Here is a 17048-nt window from a genome sequence, read left to right as displayed (position 1 = left end):
CAGCTTGGGTGGGGCAGGGTCTTAGGGAATCAACAGGGCCGAGCAAACAGCTATGGCTGATCCTCAGTCCTGCCCTAAGAGGCCCCGGGTCTCAGTGTCCTGCGGTAATCGCTGCAAGCACCTCTGAAAGAAAGCCGCCCTCGAGTTTCGCCGATGCCAGACAGTTTCTCCCCGTATGAGTCTGGGTCCCCAGAGACTCACCCGGAACTGGAGTTCAGAGCAGTTGGGAGCTTGTGACTCCCTCCCGATTGAAAAAGACAACAGCGTTCTCAGTTGCCAGCCCTTTCCGCGTGCGCCTCCGTACCTCTGCACTTTACTTCCCGCACCTCCTCTGAGTCTCAGTGTGCTTTTCTCTTTCCCTCTAGTTGTAGAATTTCCACTCAGCCAGCCTTCCTGTGGTTCTGGATGATGTCTGTTTTGTCTTTTAGTTGTATTTTTGAAGTGGTTGTGCGAGGCAGCAATTTCAGGTGTTTACCTATGCTGCCATCTTGGTTTCTCTTACCTTCCTTGTTTCTGATGCTAGAATTTATCCCTGCATGCATCCCTTTGGCACTCTGCTGCGTTATGGGACCACCAGCAGAAGCCTACAGCAATCTCCAGGGGAGTCTTGTGGGATAACACCCCTTTCTGTGAATTGGAGAAGGAAAGCAGATCTTGGCCCTCTTCACACTTTGACAAGAACCAGAGAACTTAAGAATTGGGTCTGATGTTCTTTCAATTAAACCAGTTCAAAGCAGGGCCCCAGAAAGTGTCCTTAATGGGGGGTCCTCAACCAAGTTTGGTGTATCCTGAGAACAGAATGTGCTGGCCCAGGCCTGAGCCATCCCCAAACTCCTCCCACTTCCCTGGTCTCTAACCAGTTCCAGCTGCGCACAATCCCGGCCATGACTTCCCATCTGGCTTCTAGGAATTCATGACTAATTAAAGAAGTGCATGTATGTGGGCGGAGTTCTTCTTAAAAACCAACGTTTCCAGAGTGAGTGGCTTGGAGAGAACTCAATCCCATTCAGCCAGGGAAAGTTCCCTTTATCCTGACTCCCTGAGGAGAAAACCAGCGTCTCTAGATCAAGAGCACGCTGGCCTTAACTCAGTTACAACTTAGCTTTTTCTCACATCCCGTTTCCAGTTTCAGGACCCAGACTTGCCCTTTAAAAACCAGGATGTAGCCCTTCAGGCCACCCCATTCCAGTAAGGGTGTCTGTCAGAGGGGGCGGGTGACAGTGTAGAGATTGGCTTCTCTTGGGCTTAGAGATCTCTACAAACCTTTGCCCTCCACCCATAGCCCCATAGCCTCTGATCATTAGAACATACTCTCAGATTCTAACCTAATCCCTCCCGTGACAGTTTAACATATATAATTAAAAATATTTCTATACACATTCTTCTGTGGGCAGAGAGGGAAACCAGATTGCAGGAAGGGAGCAAGACAGCCAAAGAACCCCGGAGTTCTTTCTCTCATGGAATCAAGTTCTCTTTTTGTGGCAGGCAGACCACACGTTCTGACCCTTCACACACATCCCCCCAGCTCCCCCAGTGAGAGATGACAAATCAGAGGGAAAAAGAGCTGGGTCAGCCTGGCTCAGGGGCTGGGGGCTGGCAGAGGGGTGGTCATGACGCCATTATGGGGACAGACTTAGTCATGCAGTCCTTGTACTTACGCCCTGCCTGCAGCTCCCGGCTCCAGGGGCTTTTGTTTGGGTGCCCGGGGGGGATTGCAGGGAAAGGGAGGGGGGAAGATCATAGCTTGAGCCTGAGGCTCTGCTGCTTCTTGCTGTGTGACCCAAAACAACCTATTAGAGACTCTTTTTCCCCCCTTTTCTATAAATAGGTGATAATACCAGCCCTTAGAATTGTTGCTGAGATTTAAATAAATAAACCAATAAATTATCTGGCAGCTTTCACTATTATCCTCTATTCTCTCCCGGATTCTTACTATCTAGAATGTGGTTCTATCCCCCAGGGTCTCCGGAGGCCGGAGTGCCCCCTCTGTCACCTTTCATGATAACCACCATCTCTCTCACTAACACACACCGTCCTAAACATCCCCGATGGGTTTTTTTTCTTATATGAGGTGCCTGGGGGAGTAATCTGCTATCACCTTCACCTGAATTTACTCCTTTTCCTTGTATATCCTCCTTGTCTGTATTCTCCTCTCGCCTCCACCACCCTCAGCTCCTGACCCTCCCCCATGATCCTAACTACTTTCTATTGCTTTCTCTTCCACCCCAGCCAGTTTCCAGGGGCTGCGCCTGGGCAGGCAGAGCTGGAGCCAAACTCAGGGTCACAGTTCCAAGTAACTGCATCAAAGTTACTAGTAGTTCTCTTCTGTGTAGAATTTACTGGTGATCTTCATTTTCTTCCTTGTTTATTTTGGTATTTTCCAAATTTACTACAGTGAGCAATGAATAACCTTTATTCAGAAAAACACACACAAAGAAACTTTAATCAGAACAATATTATCATTTTCAATTGGTTCATGTCTTGTTCAAAAGCAGAGGGACTGAGGGGTGGGGTGTGGAAAAGAGGAACAGATGGGCAGGGTGAGGAAAGAGCCCTGTAGGGGCTGAGCATGAGCTGGTCCCCCAATTCCATCATTTCCTGGGGGCATCAACCTTAGTGATGGGCTCATCAACCTTTCCACAGTCATGGCCTCTGTGACTCATCAGTCAGAGGCTCTCTGTCCTCCCTTGCTGGTCACTGGCCATTTGGGACTTAGTCACCTGATTGTTACCCAGTTGGGTGCTGGGTGGATGAAGGTGACCAGCATCATTGAGGGCAACAATATGAGTCAGGAGTCTCCCCCACCTCCATCCTGCGGTGTTAAGTGTTCCCCTATAGTCTATCCGCCTTTCAGGCTGGGGTGTGGGGGAGGGCTCAAAATTGGAGTCTACTGAGAATGTGAGTTTAGTAACCTTTCCCCCATTCCTATCACTACTTCCCAGTGCATTTGAATGGTATGCAAATGTTGTGTAATGCTTAATTGACAGTGGAGCCTTCCCTGGCTCCTAAACACTTAAAGAACAAAGCTCTAGCCCTGGCCAGTGTGGCTCAGTTGGTTGGAGCATCATCCCATGCACTGGAAGATTACGGGTTTGAACCCGGTCAGGGCACAAGCTTAGATTACAGGTTTGATCCCAGGTTGGGGCACGGGCGGGAGGCAACTGATCAATGTATCTCTGTCACATTGATGTCTCTCTCTCTCTCTCTCACCAATTAAAAACAAAACAAGAAAGCTCTAAGCATCAGTGTACATGTGTTATGGAGTCAGCAGTAGGGTTCAAATACAGGCCAGACCAATTAGGAGCTCCATGTCCTTAGTCATGTTTCTCTTTTTGGCTCTCCATTTTCTCTCCTAAAAAATGGCCAGAATTATTCTTCTCTCATAAGAGGGTTGTGAGAATTAAATGAGATAATAGAACTCAAATAACACAAAGTAGGTTTCTAAAATGTAACTTCCCCCCTCTTCCTTATATAGCATTCAGGACTTTCAAAACTCTGGTTCCCACCCTGATCATTTATTGACAAAGATTTATTAAGCACCACCTGAAGGATTAAGCTAGCCTGGGGTAGGCACTAGGGACTCAGTGTGAATGTGCAGTACAAACCCTCAGCACTTATGAGCACAGCTGGCTTTTCTCAGCTCTACACTTTTACTCCAGGACTGCACTGTCCCTGTCCCTCAGTACCCTTTCACCCCAACCAGCTCATAGGCAGCCTCCAAAATTTGCCCTCTCAAGGTGGGGGGAGGAGAAATAGACTGGGGAAGTTCTATGCATGAACACAGGCAATAGTGTGGCGAAGGCTTGGGAGGGACGGGTGTAGGGAAGAGGGGCTCAATGGGAAACAAACAAACAAACAAGAAAAAAACAAGGAGGACATCTGTAATACTTTCAACAATAATGATAAATTACAAAAAAAAAGTCTGCCTTCTCAGCGAACCTTTCCACAGCCCCATGACCCTTAGGATGGGCACCTCCTGACTGGCATCCTGGTTCCCCTCATTTCAGGCACTTGGGCTGCCCTTACCCTCTCTGGAAGCTCCCTGTGCACAGTCTCCTGCCCTTTACTTCTTTGTGCCCTTGTGAACCCCTACCTCCATACCAGGCTCATTCAGTTCTTGAAATCATGACTTTTTATGAAAGCAGACACAAGTCGGCTTCAAGAGCATTTAAATTTCAAACTTGGGCCCTAGCCAGTGGTGCCCTGGCCAGTGTGCGCAAGCCACATGCGGCTCTTTGGCCCCTTGAGTGTGGCTCTTCCACAAAATACCACATGCGGGAGCACAAGTAAAGTGCCATTCAAACTTTGTGGCCCATGCGCGGAAGTCGGTTTTCGTTGTGGAGTGAAAGAAGATGTAGTGTCGAGGATTGAGAAAGGTATGTTGAGATGGTTTGGACATATAGAGAGGGTGAACGAAAGGAGATAGACGAAACAAGTGTACAAGACGAGTGTGGATGGGAGAGTTGGAAGGGGTCGACCTCAGCGAACGTACCTCAATCAGATTGAGGACGTTTTTAGCAAAGGCCAGCTTAGGAGTACCCTAATTAAGTTAATAACAATGTACCTACCTATGTACTTTAAGTTTAAAAAATTTGGCTCTCAAAAGAAATTTCAATCGTTGTACTGTTGATATTTGGCTCTGTTGACTAATGAGTTTGCTGACCACTGCCCTAGCCTGGTTGGCTCAGTGGATAGAGCGTTGGCCTGCAGACTGAAGGGTCCCTGGTTTGATTCTGGTCAAGGGCACAGGCCCGGAATTTCGAGCTCGATCCCCAGTGGGGGGCCTGCAGGAGGCAGCCAATCAATGATTCTCTCTCATCACTGGTGTCTCTCTCTCTCCCTCCCACTTCTTGTCTGAAATCAATAAAAATATATTTAAAATACAAACAAACATAAATTTCCAACTTGGTCTTGGGGGCAAAAAATATCTAAGACCTCATCCTTGATTCCTTCACCTGAAATCCAAGCACCTAAGCTGCTTTCTACCTCTTAGCTTCACCTCCCTCCCCACCTCCACCCCCTCACCCCCCATTCCAGAGGAGACAGGGGGGCATGAAGGTTGAAGATGAGGAGTTTGCTGCCCCAGGGTTGCTGGGGCATAGGAACATCCAGCTCCAGGGGGTGGCCGTGGTCCCGATCCCTAGTCTCTGCAGAGATTCTGCTTCTCATCCTTCTAAAATGCGCCCCCCCTCCGCCCCCAACAGTATGAAAAGTCTTCCTACCTGCAGCAGAACACTCTGGGCCTGGTTGGGGGATCTTCTTGACTCTGCCCGCTGGCAGGGCAGGGGTTAATGGTGAATTACAACATATCTCTGGGCTGAGTCACCTCCCACCGCCACTCCCCCCAGTTCCCCTGATGTTTTATAAAGAGGACCAGAGACTAGAAAGTGCAAAGAACTGGAGGCAAGAGTGCCCCTGCCCCCCATCCTTGCGCCCTCAGGCTCCCAGAAATTTCAGGGCAGGGGCCACAGTCAGCCTCTGGAGCTCCTGTGTGGTGGGACCATGAACTGGCGGCCGCTGTGGCTGGGCTTCCTGCTTCCCTTGACAGTCACAGGCCGGGCCCTGGGGCCTGCAGAGAAGGAGGCAGCAGTGGTGAGTCCCCTGGGCAAGAGGGACCTCAGCCAGGGGAGGAATGAGGGTGCTGTTCCATATCCCATCCAAGCCTCCCTCCTGATCGCAACCTGCCTGCCTTTCCCTTCCTCAACTCCATGATCTATCCCTGCCCATCCTCCTCTCCTCCCTCTTGTTCCACCGGAGCCCCTTTCCTAAGGTGCCTCTCCTTTAATCTTCCACGTCTGTCCCCTCCTATCCACATGGTTCTGTTAGGTCACTTAGAGGCTTTACCCTGAGACTAACCCCCTTTTTTACCCTGCTAACCTCTGCCTCTATCGTAGGATTACCTTTTGCAATATGGGTACCTACAGAAGCCTCTAGAAGGACCTGATAACTTCAGGCCAGAAGATATCATGGAGGCTCTGAGGTGAGAGATCATAAAGCGCATGCCTTCAGGGTTGAGGTTGTAAGGTCTTTCCCTCTTCTTGTCCCTTCCTCTCCCTAAACCCACCTCTGCCTGGCCCAAATCCATGCTGGGATCTAGGGAATGGGTGGTCATCACTGTGAGGGTGGTGGGCACGGGGTGCGATGGGGATTCAAAGATGAGAAGCAGTCATTGCATCTTCTGAGGCTCTAAACACTCCTTTGGAGGCTCCACATTGTATTCAAATACTGACATTGAGTCACATCCCACAGTAAGTATAATTTATATGTAAAGGTATGAATTGAGTTGAGTTGGGGTTGAGTTGTTGACATGCTGTTGCCTTTTTTGTAGACATTTAATTCATCATTCATTTCTATTTTGAAGTTTTCTTTTTATATTTTGGATCCAATGGATCATTTTTTCTTTTTGCTCTCACATCTGTTCACAATCCCTTGAAAAGCCACGGTACCTGCAGTGCCTGATGGATGAAGTTGCCCCAGAGCAGGCTGGGCTGGGAGTGGTATCCAGCCAGGAGGGGAGAAGTCTGAGAGAGGACAGGTCCTCAGGGGGGAGCAGTGGTGGGAGAGTCTCCAGAGCAGGGGATCAGGACATGCCCCCAGAGCAAGTTAGATTGCAGGGGGGGGGGGCGGGGGGGGGGGGAAGGCTACACCGAGGAGAACCTTACCCGAGTAAGAGCCTGGAGATGGGGAGGTAAGGTTGGAATATTGCCATAACTCCAGAGCAAAGAGAAAGTCCAATTTATGGCAACTGGATACGGGAGTAAACCCATCAGCTTCAGAGATTCTCGGCTATCACTTTGGGCGGCAGGGACCCAAAGAGCTTTCCTCAGATCCCCAGTCATTCCAGATTCCCCTACCTTGCTAGACCTACCCTTCTCCCTCTTTTCAGAGCTTTTCAGGAAGCATCTGAGCTTCCAGTCTCAGGTCAGCTGGATGAAGCCACAAGGGCCCGCATGAGTCAGCCCCGTTGTGGGCTGGAGGACCCCTTCAACCAGAAGACCCTTAAATATCTGCTGCTGGGTGAGGCCTGAGCCTGGGGAAGGGGGGATAGGCAGAGGTGGCATGGACAGCCTGGACTAGCTCCGTGTTGAATGGGTGGTCGCTTGATTGACCATCACGTGGCTGGAGGGTTGTTACATAGCTTTGCTGAGTGAATACTGAGCTCTCTGGTTGGCAGAAGGATTTGTGTTTCTAATCTATTTCCTGGTCCCATAACCAGGCCGCTGGAGAAAGAAGCGCCTGACCTTCCGCATCTTGAACCTGCCTTCCACCCTCCCACCCCACACGGCCCGTGCAGCCCTGCTTCAAGCCTTCCAGTACTGGAGCAATGTGGCCCCCCTCACCTTCCGGGAGGTGAAGGCTGGCTGGGCTGACATCCGCCTCTCCTTTCATGGCCGCCAAAGCCCGTACTGCTCCAATACCTTTGATGGGCCTGGTAGGTACCAGCTCTTGGCTCTCACCAAACAGACCTCTGAGATTACCTCTGTCCCCTTGAGCCACGGACTCTGGAACCTTAATGTTTAGGCTGATCCCTATGCCCATCTACCCCTACACTCTCTAACCACCTTCTAACATTCCCTTGGGGAGCAGCTGATCACCTCCCTTGGACGCTGCTCAAGGCACAACCCAGAGAGGACTGGGCCAGAGAGGAGAGAGTGGTGGGGAGGTAAACGTAGCAGAGTGATGGGCATCCCTGTAAGAACTGGGTGGTGACGGGGGAATCCGAAAGAAGAGAGCGAGGTATCCAAGAGACAGTGACCAAAGATGGGGGATTTTATGGGAATGGAGTAATTGGAGTTTATTACAGGAGCTCTGACCTCTTTCCTATCCACCTTTTGCCTTTGTCCAGGGAGGGTCCTGGCGCATGCCGACATTCCAGAGCTGGGCAGCGTGCACTTTGATGAAGATGAGCACTGGACTGAGGGGACCTACAAGGGGGTGAACCTTCGCATCATTGCAGCCCACGAACTGGGCCATGCCCTGGGGCTTGGGCACTCCCGATATACCCAAGCCCTCATGGCCCCTGTCTACTCTGGCTACCGGCCCCACTTCAAGCTGCACCCAGATGATGTGGCAGGGATCCAGGCTCTCTATGGTAGTCTATTTTGCTCTCACATCTGTTCACAATCCCTTGAAAAGCCACGGTACCTGCAGTGCCTGATGGATGAAGTTGCCCCAGAGCAGGCTGGGCTGGGAGTGGTATCCAAATACCACTAAATAGATTAGAAACCTTCCCCTAGTGATCATGAGGGTCAATCTGATAAGCATCTTCAAGTCTGAAGAGGCAGTTCTAACCTCCATTGAGGGAAATGGCTTAGCTTATTTCTCTTCCTCCTGCCCAGTTGTTCAAACTTCTATTTTCAGGGACTGTTTTTCTGACACTTCCACATCTAATCTTGCTTTGGGGCCTGTCTCCCCTCATACCCATTCTTGGGGATGAAGAATGAATATTCCAACAAACCTCCTTCCTCCTACAAACCAAAACATGTCTCCTGCTAATATCAATATGATCTTGCCTCCCACCAAGGGAAACTCTCTAGGATTCCCTTTCCCCACCTCTATGGGGCCTCTGAGCCAAACTTACAGAGGAGTGAGGCGGTCAGGAGTTAGAGTTCTCTCTCTGAGCAGCATTACATTACCTTGCAGGCAAGAAGAACCCTGAGACAGAAGATGAGGAAGAAGTGACAGAACTCATTGTACCCCAAGTGCCCACAGAACCCAGTCCTATGCCAGATCCCTGCAGTGGTGAACTGGATGCCATAATGTTGGGTGAGGCCTTTCCCCTCCAGGCTATAGGCAAGCAGTGAGGACAGCCTGCTGACCTTGAGACCTGGACAAATGGGAATGACGTAGGGCCACAGCATGAGCAGGCAGGAGGTAGTGGGCATAGAAAGAGGCCTGTGGCACGGGGAGGGAGGCTTCAGAGCCAAATTAAAGATGGGCCAGGTAGGCATTTACCTCAGTTGCTGTAAGAGCCACATCTGGAAATACAGCAAGATGGAGAAAACTATAGTAACTGGATGTCTATTAGGGAAGGTATTATACCTGCATGGAAGAATAACTTGAAAGCCACTGGGGTGGAAAGTGAGGTCCCCCAAGGGGGAGCAGTTATCTGCAAGGTTTTAGTTTTGCCAAGCGGACCAGCCCTCAATGGCTCTGAACAACAAAGGAGAGGCTGAACTCTGGGTCCTCCTTCTGCCTCCTTGATCTTACTGAACTACAGTTGGATGAATTTTTGAGGAATCAGGCTGTGGGAGAAGGGAAAATTATCAGCCTGCCTGAGATGACCGTCTTTAATTTGTTGACACACCTGTGCTCTCAGGGCCCCGGGGGAAGACCTATGCCTTCAAGGGGAGCTACGTGTGGACCGTGACAGACTCCGGGCTGGGTCCCTTATTCCAAGCATCTGCTCTTTGGGAGGGACTCCCAGCAAACCTGGATGCTGCCGTCTACTCTCCTCGGACACAATGGATTTACTTCTTTAAGGGTAAAGGGTTTATGTGTCGTACCTGAGAGGGCCTACCATCAAAGAAGCCATAAAGGGGAGGGAGCGGTGAGAAGTTTCTGAGAGGGTGCAAAGGAGGAACCAAAACTACCAGCCGAAGACAGAGGTGACTTGTTCTTGTATGTTCTCAGGAGACAAGGTGTGGCGCTACGTCAATTTCAAGTTATCTCCTGGCTTCCCCAAGAAGCTGAATAGGATAGCACCCAACCTGGATGCAGCTCTCTATTGGCCAGTCAACCAAAAGGTGTTCCTCTTTAAGGTACATACTTCAAATCAAGGGCAAATCCCTTCTTAGGATGGGTGGGCTACTTCACACGGAGAAGCTAAGACTTGTTTCTTTCTTTTTTTTTTTTTAAATATATTTTATTGATTTTTTACAGAGAGGAAGGGAGAGAGATAGAGAGTTAGAAACATCGATGAGAGAGGAACATTGATCAGCTGCCTCCTGCACATCTCCTACTGGGGATATGCCCGCAACCAAGGTACATGCCCTTGACCGGACTCGAACCTGGGACCTTTCAGTCCGCAGGCTGACGCTCTATCCACTGAGCCAAACCGGTTTCGGCAAGACTTGTTTCTAAAGGGAGTTTTGCAGCTGCTGTGGACCGAGGGTAGGTATCTGGGGTCCCTAAGCTGTCTCCTCATGCTCCTCTTTTCCTTACCTACCCCATGCCTAGGGCTCCGGATACTGGCAGTGGGATGAGCTGGCCCGAACTGACTTCAGCCACTACCCCAAACCCATCAAGAGGTTGTTTACAGGAGTGCCAGACCAGCTCTCAGCTGCTATGAGTTGGCGGGATGGCCACGTCTACTTCTTCAAGGGCAAACAGTATTGGCAGCTCAACCGGCAGCTTCGAGTCGCGAAGGGCTATCCCAGAGATATCGCCCACAACTGGATGCACTGTCGTCCCCAAATCCCAGACACTGCCCCATCAGGTGGAGACACCACTCCCTTAGCCACAGGCCCTGACCACTCAGTCACAGGAACAACCTTGGGTACCACTTCCTTGCCCATAGATATCACCTTGAACTCTGACCACTCACCCAGAGACACAATCCCTGGCAACGTCATCCCCCCAGAGGCCTAAGACCTCAACCAAATATCTCCTCACTGGACTGCAGGTGCTGCCGCAGGGACATGGACCATAGACCTCAGACCTCTAAATGTCCCAGCTCTAGCCTCCATTCCCCTGTGCTCTGGGTCAGCCCCCAACTCTATCCATTTCTTCTCATCCTAGATAGCACTTCTAACTGCGTTACCTACTCTCTGGAAAACAGTGGTAGAGAGGAGGTGTCAACCAGGCCTGACAGGAGGCAACAGCTGGGAAGCCGAATACTTGGGTCCTGTTCTTCCTAGTTGAAGTGCAAAAAAACAGCAGCAGCACGGCCAGTAAAATGAGCAAGGGTTTTGGAATCCTTGAGAATAACATTGGCTTCTTTATGACTTGAGCAAGTTAATTAACCTTGTTGAGCTTGAGTTCCCATCTGCAAAATAAGGTTAATGCCAATCCTGCAGGGTTGTTGCATTAAATGAAATACTCTATGTGAAGTGCCTGACAGTGTCCGGCACATTTGTGCTTAATAAAGGCTAATTCCATGTTTTAAGAGAGGACTGAACATGACGCCCTCTGGCTGTGTGTGTGTGTGTGTGTGTGTGTGTAGCTCCTACAGTAGTCCAGTCTGCTAAGGGAATCCTTACCAGATTTTTAGTGGACAGAGAACTTGTCAGTATGGCTAACTCTTTGTTTTGGGATGCAAAGAAACAAAAGAGCAGCAACAACAGAGGCCAGACTCCCTGATTCAGTGTTTAATTAATGCCACTTTATTCACATGTTCTTCCTCCCTCTCATCACAGCCTTGCCGCCTAGGGGAGGGATATATCTTCCTTCATGCCGTCTGGGGAATCAGGGAACTGACTTGAGGGGGAGAGTCACAGTGGGGAGAGTTAGAATGGACTAGTGGCTGGGACAAAGTTCTGGTTAAGGAAGAAATGAGCATCACCGACAAAGAAAGGCAGAGAAGGCACTTGTCTCCCATACAGCCCCGAAGACCAGGCTCCTTTGGGCAAAGGGCAACCCTCCGGCATGTAGGCCAAGGCTCCCTCCTTGGAGCAAGAAGCCAGCTTTTGGGGGAGGCGGGGGCTGAGCCAGGCACTGCCCATGTCCTTCCCCACATCAAGAAGAGAAAGGGAAGCACCATGGAGGACAATACCCCCATCTGAGGTAGGAGAAGGGGGCTGAGCCTATGAGGCCTGGGGGGAAAGGCTAATCGGGAACCCAACTACCCCCTAATGAGGAGCCTGGGGATTGGGGGATCCTGCAGCTCCTCTGTGCCCTTCTCCCCATCAAAAAGCTATCAAGTGCCCAGCCAGTGTGGCTCTGTGGTTAAGCATCAACCTATGAACCAAGAGGTTGCTGGTTTGATTTCAGGTCAGGGCACATGCCCCAACTGTGGGCTTGATTCCGAGTAGGGAGTGTGCAGAAGGCAGCCGATTAATGCTTCTCTCTCATTGATGTTTCTATCTCACCATCCCTTCTCCATTCCTCTCTCTCTAAAAATCAATAAAAACACATTAAAAAAAAAAGCTATCAAGTGCTTTAGGAGGCTTCCTGATTTTCTACAGTTCCTACAGAAACAAAATCCCTTATTTTACCATTTTGTGGCACACTGAGGCCAGTATAGAAAAGGCTATCTGGGTAAGCACCCGCCCCCCTTGATTTGGAGGGAATTAGGGAGTCGGTTACTTTAGGGAGCAGGGCACCTCTATTATTGGACAGACGTAGCTACTCATACGTCCATTCCTCTCCCCTCCCCAAGATTCCTCTGTATCTGTCTCTGAAACCTATCCCTACAGGTCTGGTCTAGGTTGGAGCACAGATTCCATCCCCAGGTCTAGAGGTGGGGAAGTCTGTGTGTGAGTCCTGTGGGCTCAGGTCCTGCCCACCTAGTGCTCCCAGGCCCTTGCTAGCGGTATGGGGGTATCAGTGGAGGTTTAGGGTCAGGTCTGGGTGGAACCAGAAGGTGTGGTGAGGGGTATAGTGGAACCATAGTCGGAATCCAGGTCCAGGATGGTGTGGGGGGCTGTGGCCTGGCAGCCTGGTCCCAGTTGGCGATCTCGAAGGCTCTGGAGATAACTCTGGAGGGGCACCGGGCAGAGAGGACAGAAGGAAGGGCCTGGGTCAGTCCCCGTCCCACCCTGACTATCCCCATGTGCCCTCTGCCCCATCTCCCAGGATGCCCCTCCCCACCACTCACTGGAGCCAGACTGTCAGCAGGACTCCGGGCGTTGGTGGGGAGCTGCCTCCGGTAGCTGCCCTCACAGAGCCCCACCCCATGGGAGGTCCGGTGCCACTTGGCCTCTTGCTGACGGATCCGAAGAAGTTGGAGATGCCTTCGCTGGTGGCTCAAGACCACTGCTTGGGAGGGGGCGATACAGACTGAGGGAGGCCTCTTTAGACCCCAAATCCCACCCCCAAACACACTCACACTCTAGAGAAATCCATTTGATCTTGTTCTGGCTCTATCAAACCTTGTCTCCCCCTCATCCCCTCCTTCCCCCAGTTCTTCTAAAAGAAACCCTTCTTTGGAGTCTTCCTACTCTCTCTTCCTGGACTTTCCTGAGATCTTCATTATCTTCCATAAACTGTCTCCAATAAATAACTTTCCCATTCCCCCTGACAATTTTTCTTCTCATTCTTACCCAGACTTTTGGCTCCTCCAATTCTAACTTCCTTTCAATGTCCTGCCCCATTCTCCTCTCTCCTCTCAAGTGTATTTCCCCCCTTCCCCTCCTCAAGTCTGGGACTTGGGGACATGAGAAGGCACAGGCTGGCTGCTTCTGTACCACGGCACTAACTCACCATTGGCGTGGCCTCCATGTTCCTCATCCATGAGCTTCCACTGGGCCAGGGCCCCAAGGGCCCCCAGGGCCGGCCAAGTCCCCAGCAAGACCCAGCTATACCAGCAGAGAGGAGGCAAGGCCGGAAGTGCCTGCAAGCGTTGGCCCAGCCGACTGCCCAGTGCCAGCCCTTCCAGGAAATAGTCAGCACAGGCCACCAGCACCGCAGCACCCAGCAGGGCTGTGCCCAGAATGGTGAATGGACGTGGCCACCGCAGCGTGAGCAGGGCTCCCAGCAGTGCCAGCCCCACTAGCCCCCCAGCCGGTACCCAGGCTGAAGGTGGCTGGTAGATGGGTTCGGTGCCCAGCAGGGCCCCGGCACCCAGGGTTAGGCCTAGCAGGAGACCAGTCAGGAAGAGCCCAACACTGCGAACCAGCATGGTGACCAGGCCGCAGAGGAGTCCGATGCCCAGCGCAATGCCCGCGCTCACCTCCAGGCTCAGCTGTGTCTCTAGCACTCGCTCCTTGTGGCATAGCAGAAAGATCACCAGAGCTCCTGATAGCAGGCCGGAGAGAAACATCACTGCCTTGAAGCAGCGGTAGCCTGGGAAGGGAGGCAGGAGGCACTGAGGGGTAGGAAGGGCTGAGGGGAGTCCACAGGGATGACTCTGCTGGTGAGCAGAAGAGCAGAAGACAGGAGCAGCACACCCAGGGATCTCAAGGCAAGAGGCAGAAAGGAATAGTATCAGGGAGGGCAGAAACTTTTCAGAAACTGTGAGGGGATGGGAGGGAAAGAAGGAGATAAGATGGATGCATCGAGGGGAGTAAGTATAGAAAAAAGGTCTAGTCCTTCCAGGAATGGTAGATGGGAAGAAATCAGCCTAGGCTGATTCAGGTTACTGGGGAAGGGTGAAGAAGCCTGAAGCATGGATGATAATTTGGGAATGGAGTTTTGAGGTAGAAGGCACGGGGAAGGCAAGCGAGAGTGCCAGGGGTCACAGCTGGAGGGCATGGGGGGGGGGTAAATAAGAAGAGCTGGCAAGAGCAGCATGGGCCACACTGAAGGTAGGCTTTCCCTGATAGAGTACTAGAGGTAGCCCAGGAGCAAAGGAGAAAGTTAACAGCATCCTTGAGGGTGACAGTCTTGGGCAGCTGCCCCCCAGAACCTTGGCTCTGCCCTCACCGAAGCAGCAGTAGATGATTCCAAAGCAGCAGCAAAGAGCACACACCAGGGCAGGTGCCAGTTCAGGATTGTCCTGGGGTTCCAAGACACATCTTGGGTCTGGAGGCTCTGGGAGTTGTTGATTAAAGGGCCTGGGGTCAGAGGTCATGGCCAGGGGCAGCAAAGCTTCCTCCATGGCAGGAAGAGAAGGTGGTCACAGAGGGGGAGGTCAATGTCTGCTTCTCTCATCCATCCATGAATGTCTTGAGGGGCTTGGGAAACCTGCAAGGAAGTAGGGGGCAGCAACTCAGGTGCCCATGAATTTTGAGGACTTTGTACCTCTATTTCATTTGAAGGAAGCCCAATTTCAGGGGGGAGCATGGCCCCACTGGGGTAACTAAAGAAAACTTACGGGATTGGGTCAAGGGGAGCCAGCTGTCTCTTTACCACCCTCTGCAACAAGGACACTAACGAAAACGTACATGAAAATCTTATAAGGGGATGAACCTTTTTTTTGCCCCCTAACTTTCCAGGGTGGGACGGGAGGAGTAGGAAGTCCTAAGATCTGAGGAGTTCAGGGGCACTAATAGGACTACAGCAACCTGTTCCAGCTGCAAAAAGAAAGCTTGCCCCCACCTGCAGCTGGGACTCAATATTACCACACTGGACTAGGAAGGGTGGGGTTCATAAAAGGGGGAGAAGGAGCAGAAAGAGGAGAGAAGGGTGGGGTCTCTGGACGGCTGCTCCAACCCCAGGGGGGAGGGGGGAGTGGCAGGAACCAAAAGAGTTTGGGGCAAGGAATCCACATTTGCCACGGTTTCAAGCCTCTGCTTGGTGGGAGATGGAGCTGTTGGGGGAGGGGCCTCCGGCCAGTCCAGCCCCAAGGACCCCCATGGAATAAGCAGGCACCTGGCCCACAGATCGGTTCTGGTAGCCTCCTGCTCCTCCCCTCAGGGCACTGGGACTTGTCCTATCCCTCCCTTCCCCCAGGGGATTGGGGGCTGACAGTGGGACTTGAACTCGGTTCCTGCGAGGAGAACACCAAGGAGGGGCTGGCATGGGGGGCACTATGGGAGGGGGGTAGGGTGGATGCAGCCACATCCCCCCAGCTGTCTTCTTCTGGACATCACGGTCCCAACAGGCTGGAGGGTTGGTTTGGGGAATCCCTGGGGTTCCTCTCCTCAATTCTCTTGGAAGCCTAGGGACCCCAAACAAGGAGAGGTTTGGGAGGGGGTGTTCACTACTCACCACCCTGCCAGGCTGAGGAGAGGAAGGGGGTAGAAGTGCTTCCCTAGACCCCCAGCTGCATCCCTGCCCGGAGGTCCTAGGTGTCCGGGCGGCTGTCGGGCGTCCGTACCCGCAAGGCCACTCAGTTCGTTGCCCCCTAAACTCTTGCAAGTCGTAGCCCAAGCCCCGTGAACTAAAAGCAACCAGCTTGGGGGGGTGGGGGTGGAGGAAGGGGACAGGGCGGGGGTGACATCACGGGGCGGGCCCCTCCAACTCTTCCCCTTGTGTGTGGGGGGAACACAGTTTGCCTACTACTTGAGGCTGGGAGCGGAGACCCCCCCACCCACCATAGCAGGGAAGGGTCCTGGGTGCACAAGAGGTTTGCGGAAAAGTCTCTGAATACTTGGGCGATGACTCGACAATGGGAAGCTTTCAGAGCCCCAGGTGGGGTCTCGGCGCCCCCCTCGCTTTGCCTTGGTTTCTCCCACTTCCCAGAGAATTGGAGTATTGTCTTCTGGAGGACCGGGTGGTCGGGACTGGGGATTTGGGGCCGAGGCTCTTGCTGCTCTGGGGCCGCCGGCGAGGGGTGCATGGGTGGCCGAGCTTGCGGAGTAAGGCGCAGTCTGGAAGGAGGGCTAACGAGAGAGGCGTGTGCAAAGGAAGGGACCGACAGAGAGGGGACCCGAGCCGGGTCTGCGTGGGGGAGGGGTCGCTGTCTGCGTCCGCCGAACGGCTCGGTATGCAAATGAGATGCAAAGCAGCCTGCGGCGGAGTGCACGGTTTTTGGCTCTCCGCTCAGGTCCTGCTACGCGCGTGGTCTCCGGGCCCCGCTCCGTGAGGGGGCCTGGAGCTGCGTCCAGAGGGGCGGGTCCGGGCCGTGGTAGCTGCAGTTATATGGGGCGGTTCGCCAGCTGGGTCAGAAGCCGGGGAGGCCGAGGGTTGCTGGGAAAGAAAGGGCAGTGCTAGGGGGACCAGGGCGGGGGCTGGCCCGGGGTGTCTTCTCTTGGAGAGAACATGATACAAAAGAGCCTCTGTCCTCGGCCAGCAAGGAAGGGGTCAGGGCGGTGGCCCCTCTATGCTCCCTAGTTTTGTCTGCAAGGGAAACAAACTATGGCTCAGAGGCTGTCCTCTATCTCCCAGTCTCGGAAAAGCCCACAAATCCAGCCAGAGGGATCCTAAGAATCTGTCCCCAGACCGCAGGCGCTGCTGCAGCACCCACTTGCTTCGCTTCCAGGGGTGCAACTTGCAGGGATTCCACTTCAGCACGCGGAGGGCCGCAGCAGAGGGCCCTTTAAGGGGCGGTACCCGCGCCCCCCCAG

The 17048-nt window shown here is 52.6% G+C and overlaps 2 protein-coding genes across 6 annotated transcripts; one reads left to right on the top strand and one right to left on the bottom strand.

Annotated features, from left to right (window-relative positions):
• The first annotated feature begins 5366 nt into the window (after window positions 1-5366).
• On the top strand, window positions 5367-11121 carry MMP19 (matrix metallopeptidase 19). The gene is made up of 9 exons (XM_005876700.2): window positions 5367-5592; window positions 5895-5980; window positions 6887-7017; window positions 7217-7432; window positions 7847-8092; window positions 8644-8766; window positions 9320-9484; window positions 9634-9761; window positions 10180-11121. Exons 1-9 carry the CDS (start codon window positions 5503-5505, stop codon window positions 10588-10590), a joined length of 1596 nt encoding a protein of 531 aa, XP_005876762.1. The 5' UTR covers window positions 5367-5502; the 3' UTR covers window positions 10591-11121.
• Window positions 11122-12020: 899 nt separating this feature from the next.
• LOC102251838 (transmembrane protein 198) lies at window positions 12021-16363 on the bottom strand. Of its 5 annotated transcripts, none has more exons than XM_014548112.1 (5): window positions 15751-16363; window positions 14524-14784; window positions 13363-13944; window positions 12758-12939; window positions 12021-12638 (listed from the first exon to the last, which is right to left on the bottom strand). In XM_014548112.1, exons 2-5 carry the CDS (start codon window positions 14696-14698, stop codon window positions 12501-12503), a joined length of 1077 nt encoding a protein of 358 aa, XP_014403598.1. In that variant the 5' UTR covers window positions 14699-14784; window positions 15751-16363; the 3' UTR covers window positions 12021-12500. The 5 variants fall into 5 exon arrangements, with proteins under 5 accessions (XP_014403598.1, XP_014403599.1, XP_005876758.1 ...); XM_014548113.1 differs by having other exon boundaries at window positions 12758-12918; XM_005876696.2 differs by having other exon boundaries at window positions 12758-12915.
• Window positions 16364-17048: the final 685 nt, after the last annotated feature.

Source organism: Myotis brandtii, unplaced genomic scaffold (genome assembly GCF_000412655.1).
Source record: "Myotis brandtii unplaced genomic scaffold, ASM41265v1 scaffold496, whole genome shotgun sequence".
In the NCBI taxonomy this organism is placed as follows: Eukaryota; Metazoa; Chordata; class Mammalia; order Chiroptera; family Vespertilionidae; genus Myotis; species Myotis brandtii.
The sequence above is the reverse complement of the archived record's forward strand: the minus strand, read 5'-3'. Positions and strand labels throughout refer to the sequence as shown.

Excerpts from the sequence above, each read along its gene's own strand:
- MMP19 (XM_005876700.2), top strand. The coding sequence starts at position 5,503 with ATGAACTGGCGGCCGCTGTGGCTGGGCTTCCTGCTTCCCTTGACAGTC. Across the intron at positions 7,018-7,216 it reads CCTTAAATATCTGCTGCTGG|GCCGCTGGAGAAAGAAGCGC; the intron begins GTGAGGCCTGAG and ends TCCCATAACCAG. Across the intron at positions 8,767-9,319 it reads ACTGGATGCCATAATGTTGG|GGCCCCGGGGGAAGACCTAT; the intron begins GTGAGGCCTTTC and ends CTGTGCTCTCAG.
- LOC102251838 (XM_014548112.1), bottom strand. The coding sequence starts at position 14,698 with ATGGAGGAAGCTTTGCTGCCCCTGGCCATGACCTCTGACCCCAGGCCC. Across the intron at positions 13,945-14,523 it reads AATCATCTACTGCTGCTTCG|GCTACCGCTGCTTCAAGGCA; the intron begins GTGAGGGCAGAG and ends CTCCCTTCCCAG. Across the intron at positions 12,940-13,362 it reads ACATGGAGGCCACGCCAATG|TCTGTATCGCCCCCTCCCAA; the intron begins GTGAGTTAGTGC and ends GGCCTCCCTCAG.